Source organism: Tribolium madens, unplaced genomic scaffold (genome assembly GCF_015345945.1).
Source record: "Tribolium madens isolate multiple individuals breed KSU strain unplaced genomic scaffold, Tmad_KSU_1.1 Scaffold_96;HRSCAF=242;Tcas5.2_LG5, whole genome shotgun sequence".
NCBI lineage: Eukaryota > Metazoa > Arthropoda > Insecta > Coleoptera > Tenebrionidae > Tribolium > Tribolium madens.
In genome coordinates, this window is record NW_025401068.1 from 11744669 (window position 1) to 11770086 (window position 25418).

The following is a 25418-nucleotide window of genomic DNA, read 5'->3' on the forward strand; positions in this document are numbered from 1 at the left end:
TCTCGCTTATTTTTGAGTTAATTTTGCAAAAAAACTAGTTAAATCAAGCGAAATAAATGAAATAATGTCAAATTTAATTTATTTTCGTGATTTTTTAACATGTTTGAACAAAATTTTGCAAAATAAATAAATTTTGATTTGATTTTAAAAACACTCTGAAAAGAAAAAAAGCATCATTTTTGACCAAGTTTTTTAATTTTTGGTCTGTTTTTAACGAAATTTCGCGAAATAATTGCGTTTGTATAATCATTCCAATGTGCATCAAGTAGGTTGTAGAAGTCTAAATGCATCTTTAATTTAAAGGCCCATCTACACAAAAAGTGTCATTAATGTCATTCAAAACAAATTTAATCACATCATTATTGACAAACACCCATGGAGGTTGTGTTTTTTAGTTTTTTTTTACTAGGTCCATGCAAAAACCTTTAAGTTTGCCACTCTATAGTCGTTTTCATATTAATATGCATCGAAGTAGTCGTTGAAAGGAATCATTTTAAGTTGGCTATCATGCGAAAATTGAAGCAAACCTAATCTCAATCCTCCCTAAAACTGTGTACCCCAGTTTTTGAGGAAGCAAAAAATAATTAAAGCTAACAACGTAAAGATTTTTGTCATTTTTTGATGTGATTAAATTTGTTCTGAATGACACTAATGACACTTTTTGTATGAATCGGCCTCTAATTTAAAGATGCATTTAGACTTCTACAACCTACTTGATGCACATTAATATGAAAAAGAGTATATTTTAATTATTTTCTTGATTTTAATTTTTTTTTTCTACGTGGAGTACGCATTTATTTAAAAAATAATTTTTAGGGAAGATTGAAGTTATGGTTGCCACCTTAAAAGGATCCTTTTCAACCACTACTTCGATGCACAATAATATGAAAACGAGTGTAGTTGAAAAACGTACTAAAAACTTTTTGGTTTTATCTCAAAAACAAACAAAAAAACACCATTTTTGATCAAATTTTTGCCAGCTTGTCATAATTTTTAATAACATTTGAAAGGGTCAATGGTGACTTTACATTTTTGCTTAAATGGCCTGTGACGTTACTTTTTATGTGAAGTTGGCAGTACCAAGTCTATTTGGCAACACTTAATATTTTCCAGTGAATGTCAAATAATATAATTTTTGATTTAAATTTGTTGATTTTTTGGTTTGTTTTAACGAAATCTCGCAAAAATCTGAAATTTTGTTTTCTCGCTCATTTTTGACTTAATTTTGATTAAAAGCTAGTCAAATTAAGGGAAAGAGACAAAATAACATCAAATTTAATTTATTTTAGTGATTTTTAAGCATGTTTGAACATTTCGAAAAATAAATAAATTTTGGTTTGATTTTACAAACATGCTTAAACACCCGGAAAAGGCAAAAAAAATTTGCCACCTTAATTCATTAAAAAATATGAAAGGGCAATGGTGACTACATTTTTGCTCAAGTGGCCTGTGACTTTACTTTTCATGTGAAGTTGGCAGTAACAAGTCAATTTGGCAACACTGAATATTTGACAGTCAATGTTGCTAACTTAACTTCAAATTAAATATTTTTTGATAATAAAATTTAAAAGGGTGATTGAGGCGCAATCGGACAAGAAATTCATCGACGATAAAGACTACTACGGCAACAAGCGTCTCGAGCTGGCCGGCTCGCTGCTCTCCCTCATGTTCGAAGACGTTTTCAAGCGCTTCAACTGGGAACTAAAATCCATCGCTGAGAAAACCATTCCGAAAATTCGAGCGACTCAATTCGATGTTGTCAAATATATGCGTTCGGATCTGATCACGAATTGTCTCGTTTACGCAATCTCGACGGTAGCCAATCACAAATCGCCACGATTCGACTTCTGATTGGTCGGTTTCAGGGCAACTGGACCATCAAACGGTTCCGAATGGAGCGGTTAGGTGTCACTCAGGTGTTGTCACGTTTGAGTTACATTTCATCTTTGGGGATGATGACTCGAGTTAATTCACAATTCGAGAAAACGAGGAAAGTGTCAGGGCCGAGGTCGCTGCAGCCGAGCCAATGGGGGATGTTGTGTCCCAGTGACACCCCCGAAGGAGAGGTAATTCTAAAGTCTGTTTTTTTCTAAATGGAAATTACCAAGTCAAAATTTTGGTGTAAAAATTGGTAGCAGCTTGTCTCTATAGCCACAAATTTGGTTTGCTCTTTGTTTTTGTCCCTAGAAATTTTGTTAAAAAAATATGGTTATGTGTTCAAATTGAGATGTTGTCAAAATTTTGACTTCTATGAATCTTGTGTGTCTGTTTGCTCTTTGAAAGCGCTATAATTGAAACTCTGAGGACACACATTATTACCTAAGGTCCAAAGACAGAATTCAGTGCTAATAATTTTGACAGAAACAAACCGCAAGTAAGTACAATGTTGTGGACAAAAATGAGGTTCTTGCTAGAAAAACTTTGAAGAAAAAGGATGTTTATACGGAAAAAAGTTATTTAGCAAAAGATACAAGTAGGTATTATGATGATTGGCAATAAATTTTGTGTAATTTATTGAAATGAGTTCAAAGTTGATGCATTTGATAAATTTTTCTTCAGGTTTAGTGTCAAAATTGTTACTTTTTCAACTCGTTCCTCAAAAAGGATGCACAAGACACTAATTTAATTGAATTCTTTCCGAGGTTCTTTCTCATTCATGCTTATTTTGTATTCTTGTCAATTTTTTGATAAAAATTAAGAATGTTTAGCAAACCTGCATTACAAATTGCGTCTACATTTTAACAGGCCCTTTTTCTAACATTCTGCTTGCGAACTATTCGTTTCCAAATTTCTAAAAACTGTTAGCAGTACCGAATTTGTTCCTTTTTTGGTGTTTCTTCTCTAAATTTTCTTACACGATTTTTTGTGTTTACTTTTAATGACATTGTTTTCAAATTAATTCAAAAAACCGAAACTGCCAACTTCCTTTATTAAAATTACCATGAATGAATTTACGGGTGGTGCCAACGTTAGGACTGTTTGGCATTTCTAATAAAAAAAAAAAACAGACTTTACACCTTTTTCAAGTGTAATTCAGAAACCATCACAGTAATTCAGATTAGTCAATTTAGTTTCAGAAAGCGTAAATTAAAATTTAGATTAGTCAATTGTCTTTCAGAAAGTGTTAATTGTAATTCAGAAGAATAAAATAAGTTTCAGAAACCATGAGATGTAATTCAGATTAGTTAATTTAATTTCAGAAAGCATACATTGAAATTCAGATTAGTCAATTGTATTTCATAAAGTAATAATTGTAATACAGAAACCATTAGATGTAATTCAGAACAGTAGGTAAATAATTTCATTTCATTCAATTTCATGTTACATGTAATCCAGATAACATCAATTGTAATTTATATGAGTAACTTACTGTTATCTCAAAATGAAGTTTACACATTCTTTTTATTTTCACAATTAAAGAATTACATAAACTTGCCATTTTGCAAAATAAATAAGATATTTTATTTTTAAAGGAATTTTCGTAATGTAATTTTTAAATAAAAATAACGAATTCTCAATTACAAATGACAAACTCTGAATTATAACTAACACTTTCTGAAATACAGTTGACTGAATTTCAATTTATGCTTTCTGAAGTTAAATTAATTAATCTGAATTACATCTGATGGTTTCTGAAATTTAGTTTACGGTTCTGAATTACAATTAATACTTTCTGAAATACAATTGACTAATCTAAATTACAATTAAAATTTTCTGAAATACAGAGAAAAATGCCATATAAGGTAGGATACAAGGAACATGGTAAAAATGTTAAAAAAATTGTATCTATAAAAATTTCGAAGTTATGAGGGTTTAAAGTTTGCACTTTGACTCTATTTATTTCTGTTGGAAAAATAAATTTTTCAAGTTTTTTTGCTATAGGCTATTAAAAGAGGACACAAGAAAGCTATATCCTAAATTGTAACTCTGTTCAATGTTATTTGTGGCTTTTATTGGCAAAATTTTTGTACCTTTATTAAATAATTGTAAAAAAACGTATACCGGGTGGGGCATCGGTTACGCGCACTTGATAAATCGCGACTTCAAATTAATTAAAACTGGCGATATTTCATATACCTAACTAATTATTGATAGGGTATAATTTGAGAATTTTTCTAATTTTTTTGGATAATAAATGAGTCCGTAACAGTTTTGTGTGTTTTATGAATACTTTCTGTTAATTTACCTCTAAAGTTTTTACACTAAATGAATCTGTACCTGTCAGCGACTTGGTTAGCCAAATAATCGCTTTTTTTATTTAAACACAAACCAGACCCGTGATTTATGACAAAATGGTAATATTTGCCAACGAAAGAATCATTTACTGGTAGCCGACCGGTTTTGTCTTTTTGTTGTAAACCTTGGAATCTTACCCCAATTGCAACCTAAATTTACGATGGCACAAGTAGCAGGTCATAAATAAAAATGATTTTCAAAGTTAAGATGGAAAATTGCGTTTAATTCAAAATCTAATTGGTATTTTTTTTCTGATTTTGTAAACAATTGTAGGAAGTGAATCTGCGTAGGTCAGTATAAAAATTAGAATTAAATTTTTTGGGAGAAAACTAATTTTTATTTTTTTTTTTTGGCTTTGTTTGTGAATGAAAAATTACCAAAAAATTAGAGAATGTACCTTACTAATGCCCAGGTAAGTGTGAAAAAATTCAACAATTTTATTTAATTAGAAGTGGGGATTTTCTTTTTGGGCGTAACGGATGCCCCACCCGGTACAAGATCATCAGTATCATTAAATAAACATAAAAAAATGTCAAATGTCAAAAAATAAATGTCAAATTTTTTTAAACATTTTTTTCATGTTCCTGGTATCTTACCTCTGGGGCGCGAGTTCTGGCGCATCCTGTATATCTCACGCTTCTGAATTAGACTTGAAGAAGGTGTAGTACACGAATGTAGCCTGTGACGTCAAATTTACATTAGTTTTGTTTTTTTTTTTGTTGCTAAGTTGGTGCTTCCAGGCTTGCGGATTGGTGAAGAACCTGGCTTTGATGACGCACATCACCACCGAGGTGGACGAATATCCTCTAATCCGATTGGCCAACAACGCCGGAGTGGTTGATATTAACATGTCATCAGGAATGGCAATCCACTCACCTGAGACTTTTTTCGTTTTTTTGAACGGTAATATTCTGGGGACGATTCGCAACTACAAGAAACTCATTCGGACGTTTCGGATGTTACGACGTTCGGGGATCATTTCCGGTTACGTTTCCATCTACCCGAACTTTTTGCATCGTTGTGTTTACATTAGTTCAGATGGAGGGCGCTTGTGTCGCCCTTACATCATAGTCGAACAAGGGCGTCCTCTAGTGACACAACAACATATAATCGAGCTTGAGAAAGGTATTAGGAGTTTCGAGGATTTCCTCCACGATGGTTTAATCGAATTTCTTGATGTTAATGAGGAGAATGATAGTTTTATTGCTTGTTATGAGAAAGATATCATTGAGTTGACAACACATTTGGAAATTGCGACTTTTACTTTGTTGGGGGTTTGTGCCGGTTTGGTGCCCTACCCCCACCATAACCAATCACCGAGGAATACATACCAATGTGCTATGGGTAAACAAGCAATGGGTACCATCGGTTATAACCAAAGAAACCGAATGGACACACTTTTGTATAGTCTTGTTTACCCACAAGCCCCTATGGTGAAAACAAAATCGATCGAATTGAGTAACTTTGATAAGCTTCCAGCCGGTCAAAACGCTACTATAGCTGTCATGAGCTACAGTGGTTACGACATAGAGGACGCTCTTATCATAAATAAAGCTTCAATAGATCGGGGCTTTGGTCGGTGTCTCGTCTACAGAAACGCCAAATGCACGATGAAACGCTACGCGAATCAGACTTTTGATCGCATTCAGGGCCCTTTAATCGACACCAACACAAACGCCCCCTTGTGGAAACACGCAATACTAGACATGGACGGTATTGTAGCCCCTGGAGAGTCAGTAGAGAATAAACAAGTCCTAGTTAATAAGTCAGTCCCGACGGTTTCAAACCAAAGTACTTCAGTCGAGTACAAAGACACCCCAATTAGCTACCGAAATAACGAACCCAGCTATATCGAGAAAGTTTTAGTCAGTACGAATGAGGAAGACACCACTATAATCAAAATTTTGTTGAGGCAGACTCGGCGCCCCGAAATCGGAGACAAATTCAGTTCGAGACACGGTCAGAAGGGGGTTGTGGGGTTGGTCGTGGAGCAAGAAGACATGCCGTTTAATGAGTACGGGATTTGCCCCGATATTATTATGAACCCGCACGGGTACCCCTCGCGGATGACAGTCGGAAAATTGATTGAGCTCCTGGCTGGAAAAGCGGGGCTTGTTGAGGGGAAATTCCACTACGGGACGGCTTTCGGTGGCTCGAAAGTCACCGATGTGTGTGAAGAGTTGGCAAAGCATGGGTTTAATTACCAAGGGAAGGATTTTTTCTACTCGGGAATCACAGGGGAACCCCTCGAGGCGTACATCTATTCCGGGCCTGTCTACTACCAGAAGCTCAAACATATGGTTCAGGATAAAATTCATGCGAGGGGGCGGGGACCGCGCGCTGTATTAACAAGACAACCGACTGAAGGTCGGAGCAGAGATGGAGGTCTCCGACTCGGTGAAATGGAACGTGATTGTCTTATAGGATATGGGGCAAGGTGATTTAGTTATTTTAATTGATTGTGGTGAAATATGTATTTTTTTCAGCATGATGTTGGTAGAACGGTTAATGGTTTCAAGTGACCAGTGTGAAGTTGACGTTTGTAATCAGTGTGGCCGACTTGGGTACTGCGGTTGGTGTAATAGTTGTAAGAGTTCAAGGGAAGTTTCAAGTATTACAATGCCCTATGCGTGTAAATTACTTTTAACCGAATTGCAAGCCATGAATATCACAGCGAGGCTTACTTTGAATCACTATTGTGAGTAATTTATTGATCAAAACTGAGTTTTCGAAAGTGACATTTGGAAATAAAAATCCCTAAAAATATGGTGTTTCAATTATTAAATAAATAATGGTATTTATTGGCCCTAGGATTGTCTCATTGTTCTACACGGTGTCTCATCCATTACAAAAGACTAATAAGAAAAATTTGAGATAAAAAACAGGTAAAGTGAGAATTTCATAAACGTATGTCTTGCATAGATTGTTATTGTCAAATGATGATAATTAAACTACAGAGAATGGGTGGAGCATTATATTGCTGAGTTTCACCTTGTCTTAAAAAAACGGTTTTAATTTATATTTAACACAGACAAGCGTTTAATAATTTACAAACAATTATTGACACTGACGTATTGACGATATTATTCACGACATACGTTTATTGAACTTTCAGGGCACTTTTTTATTCAGACACTTCTTACGTTCATGATCAGTCTCACACACTGATTTGTGTCACGAATGGTAAAATTTTGCTGCGGATAATAATTCTAATCTTGTTTTGCTTGTCCGGGTCAAGGTTCGCAAGTGGGCGTATCAGAAAATCCGCATTACGGACCTGTCACCTGTCAGTAAATCTAGGGGATTTATCGTTAGAAATTGGCAGTACGAATCCGGTGCTCACCGCGGTTAGGCTAAGGTAATTATTAAGCAATTTTGCACAATTATTACCATTGTTCCTCCTTCGTTATCCACAAAATAGTAACAATTACCCTCTCTTGTCCCTCTTGTACTAAAGCTGGCGGTGTATTACCCCCAAAATCCCCCAAACCCTGCCGTTACATAATCCCCATTACCCCAGGTCCCGATCGATTATCCCAGTTTTTCCCTCAAAACCCTCAACAAATCTAATTTTCCTCACTCCAACTTTTTGTTTTCCCACCTTGGTGAGTTTTCCCCTATTTTGCGCCGAATTTTTTCACTATTTACGTGATTTGACAGCTGCCAAAAATTCGTTTTAAATTTAGTTTTCACGTGACTGTAATTTGGAAATCCGTTCGAACTTTTACATAATGATGGTTTTGGTCACGTCATGAGCGTGAAAGCAGTCCCAAGGTCGCATCATCGAGAAAATTCTAATTGTGAGGTTAGGTTTTAGGATGTACAGGGCAAGAGCGATCGTAAACAGCCTCACCGGAGTCCAGGGACACTTCGCGGGGTGGCTCCTCGTCAAGAACACACCGGGGGTGCTTAGCTGCTCGACGGTGAGGAGCTACAATGTGCCCGCCGCCTCCGAACCCTTCCTGAATGGGAGCTCCAGCCAGTATGTGGAGGACATGTACAATGCCTGGCTGGCGGACCCCTCGAGCGTCCACGCGGTGGGTATTTATTCAAAACGATTGTTAGAAAATCGAGAAAATTTACATAATTTTTCACCGATCATTATGGACTGTCAACGTCCTTTTTTCGGGTCAGATATCGGAAATGGAACAAAGTTTAATAATTGCAGGTGATAAAAAATTATCTTTGTTTTGGTTGTTGAGATATTAATCTGAATGCAATTGCTAAACTGAAAGTTTTTTTTTAACGGAAATATCAAACAGTTTTATCGTTGGCACTATAAGGAAATTGGTTATTTTAATGAGGGAAGTTGGTAGCTCCGGTTTTTGATTTAATTTGAAAACAGTATGTCATTGAGCGTTAGAAAAAAAATGTTAAATAAAATTTGGGGATATAGAGATAAGGTGTTATTATTTTTTTCACCTAAATTTTGACTTGGTGATAAGAAATTATCTTAGTTTTGGTTGTCGAAATACTATTTGGCTGAATAGAAGGTTTGATAAACTGACAGTTTTTTTTATAAATTAAAATTTTTACTTTTTAAGTGCGTCTAGACGTTGTTTACAGAATGAAAAAAATTGATAAGAATTATTTTAAGTTGATTAATTATATCAGAGGCTTATCTAATTAGGGAAATTTTATTTTAGTCATGGGATTCGTTCTTCCGGAATTCCGCCTCCGGCGGGGCCGGTTACCAATCGCCCCCATCTTTAGCCCCCCTTGGCCGAAACGAAGTTCCTGTAACTTCGTTCTTGCCGGCTTTGGGCGGTGCCACCGGTACGGGGGCTGTCAGCGACAAAGTCATCGACGATCATTTGGCCGTTCAAGCGATCATCAGGAGTTATCAGGTAAAAATCGTAAATTTTTACAATCTGGGATCGTTTTATAATATTTGTTGCACCGAATTTTCTTTTTAATTGGCAAAAATGATTGTTGCTTTATCATTCGCGATAATTAATAGTGATATCATTAGGCACGTGGTCATCTAGTTGCTCAACTGGATCCATTGGGTATCATGTATGGTGATCGTACTACGACAATTAGCGATAGAAAGGGCTCTCCACCTGATGAAATAACGCGTCAACATAAATTAGGTACGACCCCCTCAAAAAAAAAACACATTAAGGGTCGTAACAGTTTGAAACATAATCAAGATTTATTTAACAAATAACAGCTTGCTTTGTTGCTTTTTATTTTTGTTTGGGTTTTTTTTTTTTTGGTGTGTGGTGGTTCTTCTAACCGTTTCAAGGCAAGTAGAATTGACAACAAATCGGTGGTGTAATAGTAGAAAAAATAAGAGTACACGTGCTTGAGGTGCACTATCAGTAGAATTTTAAGTGCAAAGTACACAAATTTGAGATAAGAGTGATTTGTTTTAGTTTGGCGAAATTTTCTTCTGTGGAATTTTACATAAATTAATATCAGGGAATGTGTTTTGTTATCATTTTTTTTAACAAGCATGAATGGTTACACAATTTTGTTCATTATAGCGTAGTTGAGAATTAACTCCGAGACTTCAACTCTCAACAGAGTAAATTAATAATGACATGAGAAAATGATAAATTTGTCAAAATCGTTCAGTTAATTGCAATTTTAAAATTAAAAATCGCTATCAAGATTCAATACGTTCAATTCCGGTTTATTTTAAGAGTAAAAGACTGTATTTCATTTATTTTATCCTCCATGGGGATAAAGCGTCACTTTATTCCCTCTTGGGAGGAAAATCAATGATCTCACAACATAAACTATTAGATGTGTCATTTGTAATCTTTCGTGTGTTGGCGATCGACTACAACCATTAGAGAAAGAAAGTAAAAATGGGAAATGCCGTTGCTTAAACAAAGATAGAGATAATTTACCAGTCACCTTTGGTATAACAAGAAAGGTGTTCAAAACAATTGTTATAAATTTCTCTTTTATTTTAAATGTTTTTGGACAATTTTTTCCAATTTTATCTGTTTCCGCCTTATATTTTATAAATAGGCAACCAATAATACAATAATTTGTTAATTTCTTGTTGTTGTTCCCATTATTATACATTGAGTTTTGAATTCAAATTTTTTTGAAGTTTTTGATAGTCAAGCATCGATTATGTTTATTCGATTTGGAATAATTAATACTCTACACAAAATAATTTATGAAATGTATAATATGTTGCCTATTTTTACTCCTTCAGGCGGGAACCGATAAAATGGGCAGCCTGTATTGTGTGAAATAAAAAAAAATATGAACGTTTTGAATTTTTAATGAAATGATTTGAGGTGGTTAAAATGTGTGTCTTCTATTATGCCACCCTGACACGTGGGCACCTATCGCTTTTGTCACAATACAATTTTCAAATTTGTAAGATACAATGTAGATAGAGGTGTTGGCTCTCGATTTTAGATCAGAGGACATCACATAGCTAAACTGGACCCGTTGGGCATCAACAGTGCCGATTTGGACGACAGGACACCACAGGAATTGCTCTATTCCCATTACAGTTTCGGTAAGAATACTAATATTATTAATAATAATTAAATAATACGCTCAAAAAATCGGCTTTCTATTCATCGGCATGAGTTTTTCGTTTTTTTGTTTGTTTTTTTTTGTTTAATACATTGTTTTGCTGTTTTTTTAATTTGTTTGGCGTGTTTTATTAACTCAGACAGCCCCTCGAGGACCTATTCTGGAGAATTGAAGCGCCAGGTCCAGCAGTTCATGAAACGTAAGGCTAATTTTTGTTTTTTTCTTTGTTAAAATCATCAGTTTTTGGTGACGGTGTAAGTTAAGTATTGAGTTTCTTGTAAATAGCTTTGTTTTATTTTGTAGCGCTATTTTTTGTTAATTTTCTTCGCTTTTTCTAACATTCTAAATGCCCGAAATGTTTCAAGCTGAATGATACGACAAAAGTTTAAAACAACTTTATTTATTTCAATTTGTGAATTTTGTGCTAACTTCCGATTAATGTAGAGGATGACGACATGGATCGGGTATTCAAATTACCATCAACGACTTTCATCGGTGGCAAAGAAAAACAATTACCTTTGCGTGAGATTCTTCGTCGTTTAGAATTGACTTATTGTCGTCATATCGGTGTCGAATTTATGTTTATCAACAGTTTGGAACAATGTAATTGGATAAGACAACGATTGGAGACTCCCGGTGCTATGGAGATTAGCGCCGATGAGAAACGATTGATTTTGGCCCGATTAACACGAGCCACGGGGTAAGTACCAAATATTTTGAACTTTAAAGGAGAGATCAACTTTCAAAATACATTTTTTTTATGATTCGTAACAAAAATTTGAAATTCTGGGACGAAAGATTTTTTTCAATATCTTAAAAATTGAGTAAAATATAATTTTTTTGATTATTTGGTGTATGAAGTGATGATTATTCGATTATTCAACAGAGACAAAATTAAGTTTTTATTTATTTCAGATTATTGCCCGTTCTTTTCTGAATGAGGACAAATTTGTTTCAAAATTTTATCTTCTAATGCCCCAGAGATACAAAGCATTGAAAAAGACGTTGCTTTTCTAATGTTACTAAATATTCGTTCAGTAGGCTACATAAAAAGTTAGTTAAACCGAAAATTATTGCTTATGTCACCAAAAGAGCACAATTACTTACGTCTTTGAACACAAAAAATCTGAAAAACTTGAAATTGGAAATGTAAGGCTTTTTTTGAAGGTTTACATCTCTCATGTCTCAAGAATTAAAATTATGGAAAATGTGGTACACATTCAGAAAAGAATGGGCAATAATCTGAAATCACTAAAAACTTAAGTTTGTCTCTGTTGCACACCACAGCTCAGTACAAAAATAAGTAAAAAAACTGTGCCTTCTTTTTTTATGTATCACAATTAGAAGACAAAACTTGAAATGTTATTGAATTAAATTACAATGATCTACAAAGTTTTTTCTTTAAGCCAAACAAAAATTCGTCGAAATCCGACAAAGAATAACAAAAATATTTCATTATGAAAAATCGCAAAATTTTAGTTGTCCGGAATTTTGGCGGCAAGTGTAAATGTGGTTATAGAATATGACGTTTCCATGCTTTATTTCTATTTTCCAATTCAATGTCAATATTCAAACTGATTTAGATAAAATAGGGAAGTTGTACCGGGTGGGGCATCCGTTACGCCCAAAAAGAAAATCCCCTCTTCTAATTAAATAAAATTGTTGAATTTTTTCACACTTACCTGGGCATTAGTAAGGTACATTCTCTAATTTTTTGGTAATTTTTCATTCACAAACAAAGCCAAAAAAATAAAAAGTTGTTTTCTCCCAAAAAATTTAATTTCAATTTTTATACTGACCTACGCAGATTCACTTCCTACAATTGTTTACAAAATTAGAAAAAAAAATACCAATTAGATTTTGAATTAAACGCAATTTTCCATCTTAACTTTGAAAATCATTTTTATTTATGACCTGCTACTTATGCCATCGTAAATTTAGGTGACAATAGGGAACTGCAATTGGGGTAAGATTCCAAGGTTTACAACAAAAAGACCTTTTAAAGCGGTCGGCTACCAGTAAATGATTCTCTTGTTGGCAAATTATTCCATTTTGTCATAAATCACGGGTCTGGTTTGTGTTTAAATAAAAGAAAGCGATTATTTGGCTAACCAAGTCAAAATTTGAAATTGTGATATCAAAGTTTGATGCGCTGACAGGTACAGATTCATTTAGTGTAAAAACTTTATAGGTAAATTAACAGAAAGTATTTATAAAACACACAAAACAGTTACGGACTCATTTATTATCCAAAAAAATTAGAAAAATTCTCAAATTATACTCTATGAATGATTAGTTAGGTATATGAAATATCGACAGTTTTAATTAATTTGAAGTCGCGATTTATCAAGTGCGCGTAACCGATGCCCCACCCGGTATTGTGCAGAGTAGTCGCCATCATTGATTATATTTTATGCGTTACTTATGTTACAGATTTGTCAACAAGAAATTACCACCTAGGATTTGAACTTTTAGGAAAATTACGTTTTTCATGTTGTTTGTAACTAGAATTTTCAGAAGTAGTTTTGTATGCCTAAGGTTGTTACCCCTTGTTGTTGTCAATTGACGTTTTCTGTCAACCTGCTGTAAATTTTCAATTAAATTATACATACAACCTGACAGGTGACTTAACCTAAATTTTGACACTAGTGACGATATCCTTTGTTTGTCACCAGAAACCAACCTAATCAAATTTATGGCAACCTATTCACAAATATCCCTAAATCCTAGGGAGTAATTTCTTGTTGATACGACAATATATGTTAATAATGTCTTTTCTTACATTCTTTTACATTGTCTGATTGTGAACAAACCATCGTATTGAAAGTTATTAATTTGACATTTGGCACCTCGCTAGGAGTATTAAAAATTGTAATCCGTTCACAACAGACTTATATCAACCGCCAACTATGACGACAAATTTAAATAAACGTCCGTTAGTTTCGTTTCCGACAATTATTGTTTACTTAATTATTTATGGATTTATACTCATTTATTAAAAAAATACATTGAATAAATTAATTTTTATATATAAATGCTATTTATTTCAAAAAATGTTATTTATAAATATTATTTTGAAGTCAGGTAAGTAACATACAAAATTTTATTTAAATAATTATTTTTATTGAAACGTATGAATTTAACGCCGTGGTCATCTTGTGATGGTTTAGGTCTACCTACCAAAAATATTCAGGGGAATATGAAACGGATATCTAAACATTTCTTCACTTGTAGACAATTCTATTTCATTCTTGGCGTATTGCATTATTTTATTTGTTAATTTGCTATTTCAATTGTATACGTCTTTTTTTAACCACTGTTTTATCGATTTTGAGAAATTTCAGTACGAATGCTTCAAATTTTTTTTTGCTATTTGTATTGTCCTGATCAATATAACATGGAATGATATGAGAAATGTAGCCTTTTTGGAGCATACTGTGATAACTTTCTAAACAGCCAGTATGACAATAATTTTTTAAATTTAAAAATTGTTTATCCAAAACCACCGACACAATAAAACTTTGTTAACGAAGTAAATCATTGTGAGTGACGTCACAGCAGTTTCACAAAATATTTAATTTTGAAGCTCCCAGGCTAAATATTTCGAATTTAATTTCACAAATGTTCATGTTTTATAACATTGCGTTTATTAGATAAATAAAAAAAATGCATTTTGAAAGTTGATCTCTCCTTTAACGTTTTTTTAACTAAATTTCTTTTAGATTTGAATCATTTTTGGCTCGCAAGTGGTCGTCTGAAAAGCGTTTTGGTCTTGAAGGTTGCGAGATTCTGATTCCTGCAATGAAACAAGTTATTGATAAATCGACGGAATTCGGTGTCGAAAGCATCGTCATGGGTATGCCGCATCGTGGACGTCTCAACGTCCTCGCCAACGTCTGTCGCAAACCTTTGCATCAATTATTTACACAATTTGCCGGTTTAGAAGCTGCTGATGATGGTTCCGGTGATGTCAAGTACCACTTGGGTACCTACATCGAGCGTTTGAACCGTGTCACGAATAAAAACATTCGATTGGCCGTTGTTGCAAACCCTTCACATTTAGAAGCTGTTGATCCCGTCGTCCAGGGTAAAACTCGAGCCGAGCAGTTTTACCGCGGCGATGGCGAGGGTAAAAAAGTCATGTCGATTTTATTACACGGCGATGCGGCTTTCTGTGGTCAAGGTATCGTTTTCGAAACGATGCATTTATCGGATTTGCCTGATTATACCACTCATGGGACGGTTCATATTGTTGTTAATAATCAAATTGGGTTTACCACCGATCCGAGACACTCTCGATCATCGGCGTATTGTACTGATGTGGCACGTGTGGTTAACGCACCGATTTTCCACGTGAATTCCGACGATCCAGAGAGTGTAATGCACGTGTGTAATATGGCGGCGGAATGGCGGGCCACGTTCCATAAAGATGTCGTCATTGACATTGTTTGTTACCGCCGAAATGGGCATAATGAAATCGATGAGCCGATGTTTACACAACCACTCATGTATCGAAAAATTCGTAATACCAAACCGGCGTTGGAAAAGTACTCTGAACAATTGGTTAAAGAAGGTGTAGTAACACAAGAAGAAGTGAAAGATGTGAAAGAGAAATATGAGAAGATTTGTGAAGAAGCACTTGAAAGTGCACGCAAAGAGACACATATCAAATACAAGGATTGGTTGGATAGTCCATGGTCGGGTTTCTTTGAAGGAAAGGATCCATTGAAAGCGAGTCCTACGGGAGTGAAGGAGGATACATTGGTGCATATTGGGAAAAGGTTTTCATCGCCGCCACCAAATGCCGCCGAGTTTGTGATTCATAAAGGTATTGAAAGGATTCTGAAGGCTAGGATGGAAATGGTTGAAGCGAGAACCATTGATTGGGCATTGGGTGAAGCTATGGCTTTTGGGTCGTTGCTCAAGGAAGGGATTCATGTGAGACTGTCGGGACAGGATGTTGAACGTGGAACATTCTCACATAGACATCATGTTTTGCATCACCAGACTGTGGATAAGGCTACCTACAGGTAGGTGGAATTAGAATTAAAATATTACAATTTTGACACATGACAGTTTACTGTAAAGCAGGCTTTAATGTCAAATTTGACATTTCATAACCTCCAAAATGTCAAATATGACAAGTGACAAGTTGAAAGTGAGGTTACTATCAAAAGGCCCTTTCACATTTAATGATCTTGCTGTTCTAAATAAAATGTGTGTAACTATATTACGTATCACAAAATTTCAAATTGTGTGCACTTAATCAATGTCTTATTATTTTTTAATTTTTTGAGTTGTTTTTTTATTTTTTGTTTTCATCTTTTAAATTTTCCATGATTTTTCCTTTGAATATTATGGTTAGAATAGCAAGCATTGGCTGAAAATTTCATTTTTTGTTGATTAAAAAAGAATATAAAAAAACTTACGTAAAATTCGCCGAAAAATACAGAGGCGTAATTTATGAACAGTTTTGTTTCGACAACATACAAAACGAAATAAATTGTTAATAGAGAAAAAACAGCGTGGATTGAGAAAACGCAAATGAGAATAGTTTTAACGACTTTTAATTGAAAAACGCCACTTGATATAAATTTGAGTATTTTGAAGTAATCATCTGAAATGAAAATTGAGGGACTTGAAAGTGTTGCATTTTTGTACCTTTCATAAGTTTCTTCTTGGTGTAGTTCATTTTAAACGACTTTTGGTAATGTTGGTTATGTAAATAAATTTTTATTTGTTGGACCTATTGGAAATGCTCAGTTTATAATAATCAAGGAATTATTGGATGGGATAATTAATATCTTAGTCATATTTACGCAAAATAAAATATTAACTTTATTGAGTTTAATTTCATTTTAACTACAATATCGATAGTTTTTTTCAAACATTTCATTTAAATTACTATTTATGTAAAAATGATTGGCGACCTTGAAATGACTATTATCATTGCCAAATTGATAAATATTTGATCAGTTTTATTGTCATCAACGTCAACTGACTTTTGCTGAGAAACTAATTCAGTTGAATTTTTTTTCTTATGAACCTTTCTTTGAAGCATTTTAATAATTTTAATTTTTGTCGATGGATCTGAAACCTTCAGGTAGATAAAAATAAATAACTTTCAAAGTTGAAAAATAAAACAGCGTTTCATTTAACAAGCTATTAAAACTTTTTTGCTAATTTTGTAAACAATTATTGTAACAATTTTGAATACAGAATCCAGTTGTTTCGACTAGTGATGAAGTTTTGATGTAATTACTGATACGACTGAATAAATCCCTCTTATAATCTGAAAACAGTAGAATTTATGAAATTAAAAAAAAAACATACAGCCAGTCCAAGTTGATAGTTGATGGAATAGTTTTTACTGGATTTAATTTTACGTTCTTTCATTATATTTATTAAAAATATTAGATACAAATTTTTATTGGATCGATTGAAATTGTACCAACTAATTTTATTGATGGTCATTATTAAATCATTTATCTGAAAGTAATGTTTATTATCGTTTTGCTTTTTTTCTTCTTTTTCATATTTATCTAAAATGAAGTATTAATTTTATTGAGGTAATTTGACTCTAGTTTTGTAAAACAAAAGTGAAATTACCTCAATTAAATGAATAACTTGGGTTATTTTGGGTAAATATTACTAAGGTAGAAACCGTACCATATAATTTGATTATAATTCTAATCCGATTATCAATATTTTTTTCAAACATTTCAACATTTTTAATTATTATTATATTTGACTTAGTGTGCAACGGATTGTGACAATATTTTCTGTACTTAAAACATTATTTTTTTTTTTGCTTTGTGCACCAACACAGGCCGGTCTACTAGTTACGATTTGTGTTCGGTGGTCGGGATTTATTTTCTCTCAATCAAAATTTCTTAAACTCAGCTCGCAGACAAGCGCACGACTCAATTGTCTAACAGAGGTTATGATAAAATGTGCAAGAGATACATTATACCTAGGACAAAAAAATAAGAAATTCAACAAATCTAATTGGATTTCACTAAGCATATAACATATTTTTTATCCTAATTTTTGATCTGAAACTTTCGTTAGATAAAAATAAATAACTTTCAAGGTTTAAAAATAAAACAGCGTTTTATTTAACAAGTTATTAAAACTTTTTTGCTAATTATTATACCTAAGTGTAAAAATTAGAATAATTAGACACAAGTAAATATTTTGATTTCAGTTGTGTGTGATTCGATTAGTGATGAAGTTTTGATGCAACCACTGATACGAATGAATAAATCCCTCTTACAATCTGAAAAAAAAACAGTGGAATTTATAAAATTAAAAAAAAAAAAACATACGGCTAGTCCAAGTTGGTAGTTGATGGAATAGTTTTCAGTGAATTTAATTTTACGGTCCCTCATCATGTTTATTAAAAAAATTAGGTACAGTTTTTTATTGGATTGATTGAAATTGTACCAACTGATTTTATTGAAGGTCATTACTAAATCACTTATCTGAAAGTAATGTTTATTATCGTTTTGCTTTTTTTCTTCTTTTTACCATAGTTTCAACGGTCTGTCCTGACCATATCAGAGTTGAAAACGTCACAATTCCAGCAATTGAAGTAACACTCATTCGTAAATAATATTCCGAAGTAAATTTTCCCTAAAATTAATCTTGAACTTTTGATTTTTCTTTTAAATGACTTACAGTCGACAAGTAGAGCGTTATTCCTATACCTAGAAAAAGTCCACAAATGGCAAATCCCGCAATTAACGAGCCGATTTCTTTATTTTTTGTTAAATATATGCTAAAAGAAACTTAAATATAATTTATAATTTGATGATGTAAATAACAAACTTGATGAACTCCTGCGATCTTCTAATGCAAAATTTTAATTTTCGTTCGATTTCTGTTTGATACTTCTTATCGAAAATTAACCGGTTTTCAAATGATGAAAATGTTTCACATTTGGTGAGTTCAGTTATAACTTCCTTGAACATTTTTAATTGATAATTGACGTGTTGTGTGAAATAAATGCATTGATAGGCATGTACAGTCATCAAATAACTGATAATTGGATAAGTCATTCTGTATAAAAATTCAAGAGTTTTGTTATGATGTGGAAAATTATCACGAATGAAACGATAAGCGAAAAACAAATTCACATCGTCTGATAATTGTTGTACATAGAGGAAACCTGCTATTACTGCAATTAAAGAATTTATTATGACGAAACGTGTTGTGATTTTAATCTTCAGTTTTATTTCGGATTGTAAATCTTCACTTGCATTGTCAATCGACCACATTTTTATTTCATTTTTTAAATTTTCCATCATTTTGCTTTTGAATATTAGGGTTACAATAGCAAGCATTGGCTGAAAATTTAAGTTTTTGGTTGTAAAAAAGATTATAAAGGAAATACTTACGTAAAATTCGGCGAAAAATACCGAAGCGTAATTTATGAAGAGTTTTGTCTCGATGACATACAAAACATAATAAATTGTTAATAGAGAAATAACAGTGTGGGTTAAGAAAACACAAATGAGAATACTTTTAACGACTTTTGATTGAAAAACGCCAGATGCCATAAATTTGAGTATTTTGAAGTAATCATCTGGAATGAAAATTGAGGGACTTGAAAGTGTTGCATTTTTGTTGTACCTTTCATAAGTTTCCTCTTGGTGTAGTCCATATTAAACGATTTTTCAAACTGTAATAAAACATCTCTAGTTATGTCAATTATTTTATTATTAGACATAATCAAAAGCAAATTATTAAACGGTAGGATTGTATTAAAGACATTATGTAAATATATTATTTATTTTTAAAGGTTTCAGCATTATTGCCACGTAATACTCTTCATATGACTGTACTAAAATTAATGTCATTAATGAAATAAAAACTAACAAATTCAATTTTTTTATGAAAAATGTTTAAAAAATTAATTTAATTAATTTAAAATTAATTTTGAATAATTTTTACAATTACGAATTTTTGCGATTCAGAAAATAAAACTATTTTTCTTCACCAACAACTTGTTTCGTTCAAAAACAAGTGACAAATTGTACTAAGTCATCATTAACAGAAAATATCAGCTTAGGTAACTAATTGCTACAAAGGTGCAGGCAAAGCGGTTTATATCAACATGAGACAATGATCACATCGTTTGGAAAAATAAATAACATAACAGAAAATTCGTAACAGTATTTTTGAATAGAAATATTTTGTTTTACAGTATTATAATACAATCGAAATGACTGAATAAATTCCCTTAACAATCTGAAACATAATTGTTAGTGTTTTATTTCAATTTTAAAAATTCACGCGCAGCTAGTCCCAACTGATAGTTGAAAGAATAATCTGGAAAACAAATGTTTAAGAGGAAATAAAATAATAACAAAAACACATGCCATAAGTTTGTATTTGCCAAACTCCATCTTGTTTGGAGTGTAACAAAATATGAAATGATTAAATTATAGTTATAAAAATATAAGATTGAGATAATCTGATTTGTATGCGTTTTTAAGATAAATTACTTTTTCTGAAATTTTTATTTGTGTATTTTATGCCATGGGTTGTTTTTGAATAGATGTAATTGATGTATGTATTGTTGGTTTGATGTATTTATCTATATTGTAAATTCGAAATGATATAATTAATGATTAATTAAAATTATTAATGACCACTAATGACTGTAAAATAAAATTTTAGCTTTGTTTTCTCTGCATAATTATGCGTTAATTTGAAATCAATTAAATATAATTTGCTTTGGTGAAATGAAATTTTGATACTGAGCTAGACTGTTGGTTCGTACTCCATTGTGTAATATGTCCTAAATCAAACTGAATTTTTTGTTTTGTAAAATAAGGTTAAATGTAGTTCATGAAAAACAGCATTTTTCTGCAAAAACACAGTAAAACTCCTAATTACTGTTATACAGGGGGTCTCCCGTTAGGTGAAATGACTGCCTTGGACGTTTTAAAAAAAACAATTTTTTGTAAAGTAAAATGCTTTTTATGTGGCAAAGTTGTTTAAAATTAACATATAGGCAAAATTTTAAAACCATCGGACAATTATGATTTTTCTTTTTTTTTTACAAGATAATTTTTAGTAATAAATACGTTAAAAGTTATTTAGTGGTAATAATCTAAGTGTAACATTTTTTTCATTTATAATAAAAGAACTGTTAAAAAATAAAATTTATTGATGAATTGTGTAATGAACATAAAAATAAAAAAATCATAGTTTTGAAATTTGGTATAGGGCTTAAATGTGGATTCCATACAGCTTTTTGACGTTTTTACTACGTAAAAGGCACTTTACAATAAAATAAGCTTCTTAGAAATTTGTAAAGCATACTTGATTTTATAAATTGTAATTTTTAACCAAGCAGGGCTGAACCCCAAAAAATAAAAATTTAAATAGAGATTTTTTTATCTTTTACAAATGTCGTTTCACTTATCCTGGGACATACTGTATATTTATTTGCTAGGTTTTATAAAAGGTAATAAGCTAATAAGTGTTGCAGAATTTATTATTGAATAATAATTAGTAATAATAATTTAATTTTGTGTTTTATGATATACATATGTACTCGTATGTAGTAGTTAAATGTGCATTTAGTGAAATTGAAATAGATAAGATGGCTTCTATTATTCCAGAATTGTGCTAGATTTATTAATTAATTTTTTCTTTTATGCATGCATATTTAGTACAACCGATAGGACTGAATAAACTCCTCTAACAATCTGAAAAAAAGTCAATATCTTATACTGGGTGAGTCATCTATAATAAAGATCCTAACCGATTTGCAGACTCAATCCAAAATACATTCTCACAAAAAACTTGGCTTTTGTTGTGTTTAAAAAAAAGTTGATTATTAAATTTAAATTAAAGTAGTTGTTGATATGTCATTAATTAAATTTGAGAGTCTTCAATTCAATTTTTTTTCCTGGAATTCAAAATATACTCAAATGACGAAGAAATTGACATAATCTTGATACATGGAAAATGCCAAGAAAATGTTGTGTACCGTCAAGAGTACACTGTAGGAGTCCAATTTATAAAAACTGTCAAAGCTATTGCAGGTATCTATGCTTATATCTTTGAAAAATTTCAAGCAGTACATAGTGGTATCTGAGAATGTATTTTGAGTTGCGCCTGAAAATCGGTCAGGGTCTTTGTTATATGTGACTCAGCCTATACATATACATGCTGCGCCAGAACTCGCGCCCCAGAGAAAAATGCCACCTATAAAAATTACGAAGTTATAAGAGTTTAAATTTTGCACAAGGAAACAAGGAAGCTGTATCGTAAATTGTAACTCTGTTGAATGTTATTTGTTTCTTTTATTAGCAAAATTTTTGTACCTTTACCAAATAATTATAAAAAAAACGTATACAAGATCAACAGTATCATTAAATACACATAAAAAAATGTCAATGTCAAAAAATAAACGTCAAAATTTTTTGACATAAACTCTTAAATATTTTTCACATGTTCCTGGTATCTTATCTTACTTGAAATTTTTCTCTGGGGCTCGAGTTCCAGCGCACCTGTATAATCTTGGTAATTTAGCTTACAGCTAGTCCTAGTTGATAGTTGAAGGAATAATTTTCGGTGAGTTGTATTTTGTATTCTTTTGTCATATTTGTTAAAAAAATTAAATGTAGCTTTTTATTACAATGATTGAAATTATACCATTTTACTTCTTTGAGAGCCATAGTAATTTTATTGAACTGGAAGAATTTTTAGTGACTAAAGTTATACCAAACATAATTACACTTTATTACGTTTGTTTCCATTGATTGACCGGTCCATACAGCAGCCATGAATGTAGTGATTCCAACAAGAAAAGCGAAAGTCATACGAAAATAACATTCTGGTGTGAAATTTTCCTGTTTAAAAAACATTATCATTCAGAGTCATTTTATATTTGTGCTTACCGATAAAATGAAAAAAATAACTCCGATACCTACAAAAGTAGTACAAAGAGTAAATGCAACTATTAGTATTTGCATTTCTTTGACCTTTTTAAGTCGTAAACTGAAAACAGTGGCAATAATTAGAAAATTAGTCAATGATAGAACTCACTTTATCAACTCTTGACTTCTTTTAATTAAAAACTTGAGTCTTTGATTTATTATCGTTTGATAAGTGGAATTGTAAAATAGGTTTTCTTCGTTTTGAGAAATTTCTTCCCAGTCGTCCAGACGTTTTATAAATTCCGCTTTCATTTGTATTTGATAACCGATGTGTTGAAAGTAATACAAAACTTGATACGTAGGTATAAGCATAAGATGACCACGTACAAAAATTGTTGCTCTGTAGAAAAATTCAAGAGTACGACACTGGTTCGGAAAATATTTGTGGATGAAATAATGTCCAAAAAATAAATTCAAATCTCTCGATAATGGATACATAACCAATGAACACATCAAGATCATGAGTAAAGTATTAAAAATAATGAAACATGTTATAAGCTTTATTTGCATTTTAATTTCGAAATGTACTTTTTTACCAACATTGTCTATGGTCCATACTTTAAGCTCATTTTGTAAATTACTCACTAACTTGCTTTTAAATATTATCAGGAGACTAGAGACGATGGGCTAAAAAGCAAAAATTCAGTTCAAGAAAAAATTAAGATTACCACATCAATACATAGAATTCCATAAAAAATTGCGGAGCATAATTAAAACAAAATTCCGTTTTACGGATAGTTAACATGAAATAGACAGTTATTATTTGCATAAATACATCCAAGGCGAGGACCAACACAAGAAGAATTTTAATGGGTTTGAATTGAAAAATATCAGTTGCCAAAAATTTCACTATTTTGAGATAATCATCTGGAAAGTGAAAGAATTTTGTGGGTAAATAAAAGAAATTCGGTTATTTAAGAAACAAACTTGTCATAAATGTTTTCACTTCGAATTCCATTTTATATTACGTCTCAGATCAAATTGAATTCTTTGGTTTGGAGAATGGGGTTAATTGTGGTTGATAAAAAATTAATACATTCAGTAATGACCAACATAATTACTGAGATCATTTGAATAAATTTTAATGTATTTTTACTTTCCTTATCCTCTAAGGCTGAAATTTGACCTACCCAGATTTTTACATTTCTGGACGAATTATAGCTTCAATTATAGCTGTGTGTATGTCTGTAAACAGCATATCTCGAGAACGATAAAAGCTAGAAACTTTAAATTTGGTATGTAAGTTACTTGTAGGAAGGGGACGCACCACGAAACAATTGGTAAAAATCGATCGCAACGTTTGGCCGAAAAGACCAAAAATTAGCCGTAAAGCGGCCGCAAAATTATACGGTTGAATTCATGGGAATAAAAAATATTTAGAATTATGAAATATACCTTATGAAACAGTAAAATGTGATAAAATAAAAATAATAATGGGTGCCAAACTAAAAAAAAAAATGCACCATAGTCTCGAACCCGAGACAACTCTCATCTATTTCGCGTGTAATCTGGTGTAATCTTGGATGTTTTCCAGATGTAAGGATGTTTTCCAGATAAGTGGGATCAGGAAAGTCGTGTGATGTTTACACCAGATTTTTTATTTTTTACGTCTTTAACAACGCTATTAACGCACTAGTTTGAGTGCGTTAACAGCTTAGTATATTTTATGTTCTCAATGTTGGTGGGAAGTAAATAAATGCTTTCAATATTCCCACCAATTTCCAGAATTTCCGGTGGCGTAATTGAAAAAAATCTTGAGAATCCATTTCCAGATTACGCACAATGTCATGTCAATTTGATTTGAATTTTCCAATACTGATACAAGTCACCAACTGTCGCAAAGTTCCCTAAATTTAAATAGCACAGGCCGGTCCACTAGTTATGATTTCGGCGATCGAGATTTATTTTCTTGCAATCACATGAAAACCTTCAGTTTCACTAAAAAAATTTAAAATTTCAATTATTAAATTGTAATGGTCTTTGAAAGCTCTCAGTGCTCTCAGTAAATAAATCAGAAGTTATGATAAAAGGTGCAAGAGGACCAAAAAAAAATTAAAATTCAAAAAGTCTAATTTTTTCTCTTAATTTTTACCGATGGATCTGGAACTTCCAGTTAGATAAAAAAAATACTTTCAAAGTTAAAAAATAAAACAGCGTTTCAATGTCGTAAACAGTTATTATACCTCAGTATAAATTAATTAAGAAAATTAAGAATACAAGTGAATATTTTGATTTCTTTTTGTGATGTTTCAGTTGGTTATTATTCGATTAGTGATGAAGTTTCGATGCAACCACTGATACGACTGAATAAATCCCTCTTACAATCTGAAATAAAAACAGTAGAATTTATAAAATTAACAAAAAAAAACATACGGCCAGTCCAAGTTGATAATTGATGGAATAGTTTTCAGTGAATTTAATTTTACGGTCTTTTATCATGTCTATTAAAAAAAATAGGTACAGTTTTTTATTGGATTGACACCAGGAACATAGAAAAAATGTTTAAAAAATTCTATGTATCAAAAAATTTGGACATTATTTTTTTGACATTTGACATTTTCTATGTCTGATGATGTTGCTCGGAAACATTTTGTTTGAAAATTAAATGAATTATTTTTACTGGACATTCATTCATTGTGCTTACTGTGCATTTATTATTTTTACTGTACATTTATTCTTTTACTGTGCATTTAATTTATAATACAATCGAAATGACTG

The 25418-nt window shown here is 32.1% G+C and overlaps 3 protein-coding genes across 11 annotated transcripts in view; 2 read left to right on the forward strand and 1 right to left on the reverse strand.

Moving 5' to 3' along the window:
• Positions 1-7582, forward strand: part of LOC123013811 (DNA-directed RNA polymerase III subunit RPC2) — a 12233-nt gene extending 4651 nt beyond the window's left edge. Inside the window, exons 6-11 of one of the 3 annotated variants that reach the window (XR_006413286.1) lie at positions 1572-1815; positions 1866-2066; positions 4977-6673; positions 6723-6934; positions 7048-7121; positions 7475-7536. Coding sequence is in view for 2 of the 3 variants with exons in the window: in XM_044412599.1 (XP_044268534.1) it covers positions 1572-1815; positions 1866-2066; positions 4977-6673; positions 6723-6934; positions 7475-7530 (2410 nt within the window). In the remaining variant the exon portion in view is untranslated. Of the gene's footprint in view, positions 1-1571; positions 1816-1865; positions 2067-4976; positions 6674-6722; positions 7003-7047; positions 7122-7474 lie in introns of those variants that run through there. The other 2 variants (XM_044412599.1, XM_044412600.1) reach the window with 2 other exon arrangements.
• Positions 7583-7821: 239 nt separating this feature from the next.
• Positions 7822-25418, forward strand: part of LOC123013812 (2-oxoglutarate dehydrogenase, mitochondrial-like) — a 33924-nt gene continuing 16327 nt past the window's right edge. For 2 of the 6 annotated variants that reach the window (XM_044412602.1, XM_044412605.1), the window contains exons 1-5: positions 8055-8273; positions 8883-9083; positions 9209-9329; positions 11188-11443; positions 14466-15773. In XM_044412602.1, coding sequence (XP_044268537.1) covers positions 8055-8273; positions 8883-9083; positions 9209-9329; positions 11188-11443; positions 14466-15773 — 2105 coding nt within the window. Of the gene's footprint in view, positions 7842-8046; positions 8274-8882; positions 9084-9208; positions 9330-10620; positions 10724-10882; positions 10943-11187; positions 11444-14465; positions 15774-25418 lie in introns of those variants that run through there. The other 4 variants (XM_044412603.1, XM_044412606.1, XM_044412601.1 and 1 more) reach the window with 3 other exon arrangements.
• LOC123013813 lies at positions 17847-22861 on the reverse strand. 2 transcript variants are annotated; one of them, XM_044412608.1, is made up of 11 exons: positions 22810-22861; positions 22662-22761; positions 22509-22613; positions 22299-22454; positions 19378-19426; positions 19143-19330; positions 18574-19091; positions 18424-18523; positions 18274-18378; positions 18072-18227; positions 17847-18022 (listed from the first exon to the last, which is right to left on the reverse strand). In XM_044412608.1, exons 2-11 carry the CDS (start codon positions 22734-22736, stop codon positions 17966-17968), a joined length of 1509 nt encoding a protein of 502 aa, XP_044268543.1. In that variant the 5' UTR covers positions 22737-22761; positions 22810-22861; the 3' UTR covers positions 17847-17965. The 2 variants fall into 2 exon arrangements, with proteins under 2 accessions (XP_044268543.1, XP_044268544.1); XM_044412609.1 differs by lacking the exons at positions 22299-22454; positions 22662-22761; positions 22810-22861 and having other exon boundaries at positions 22499-22510.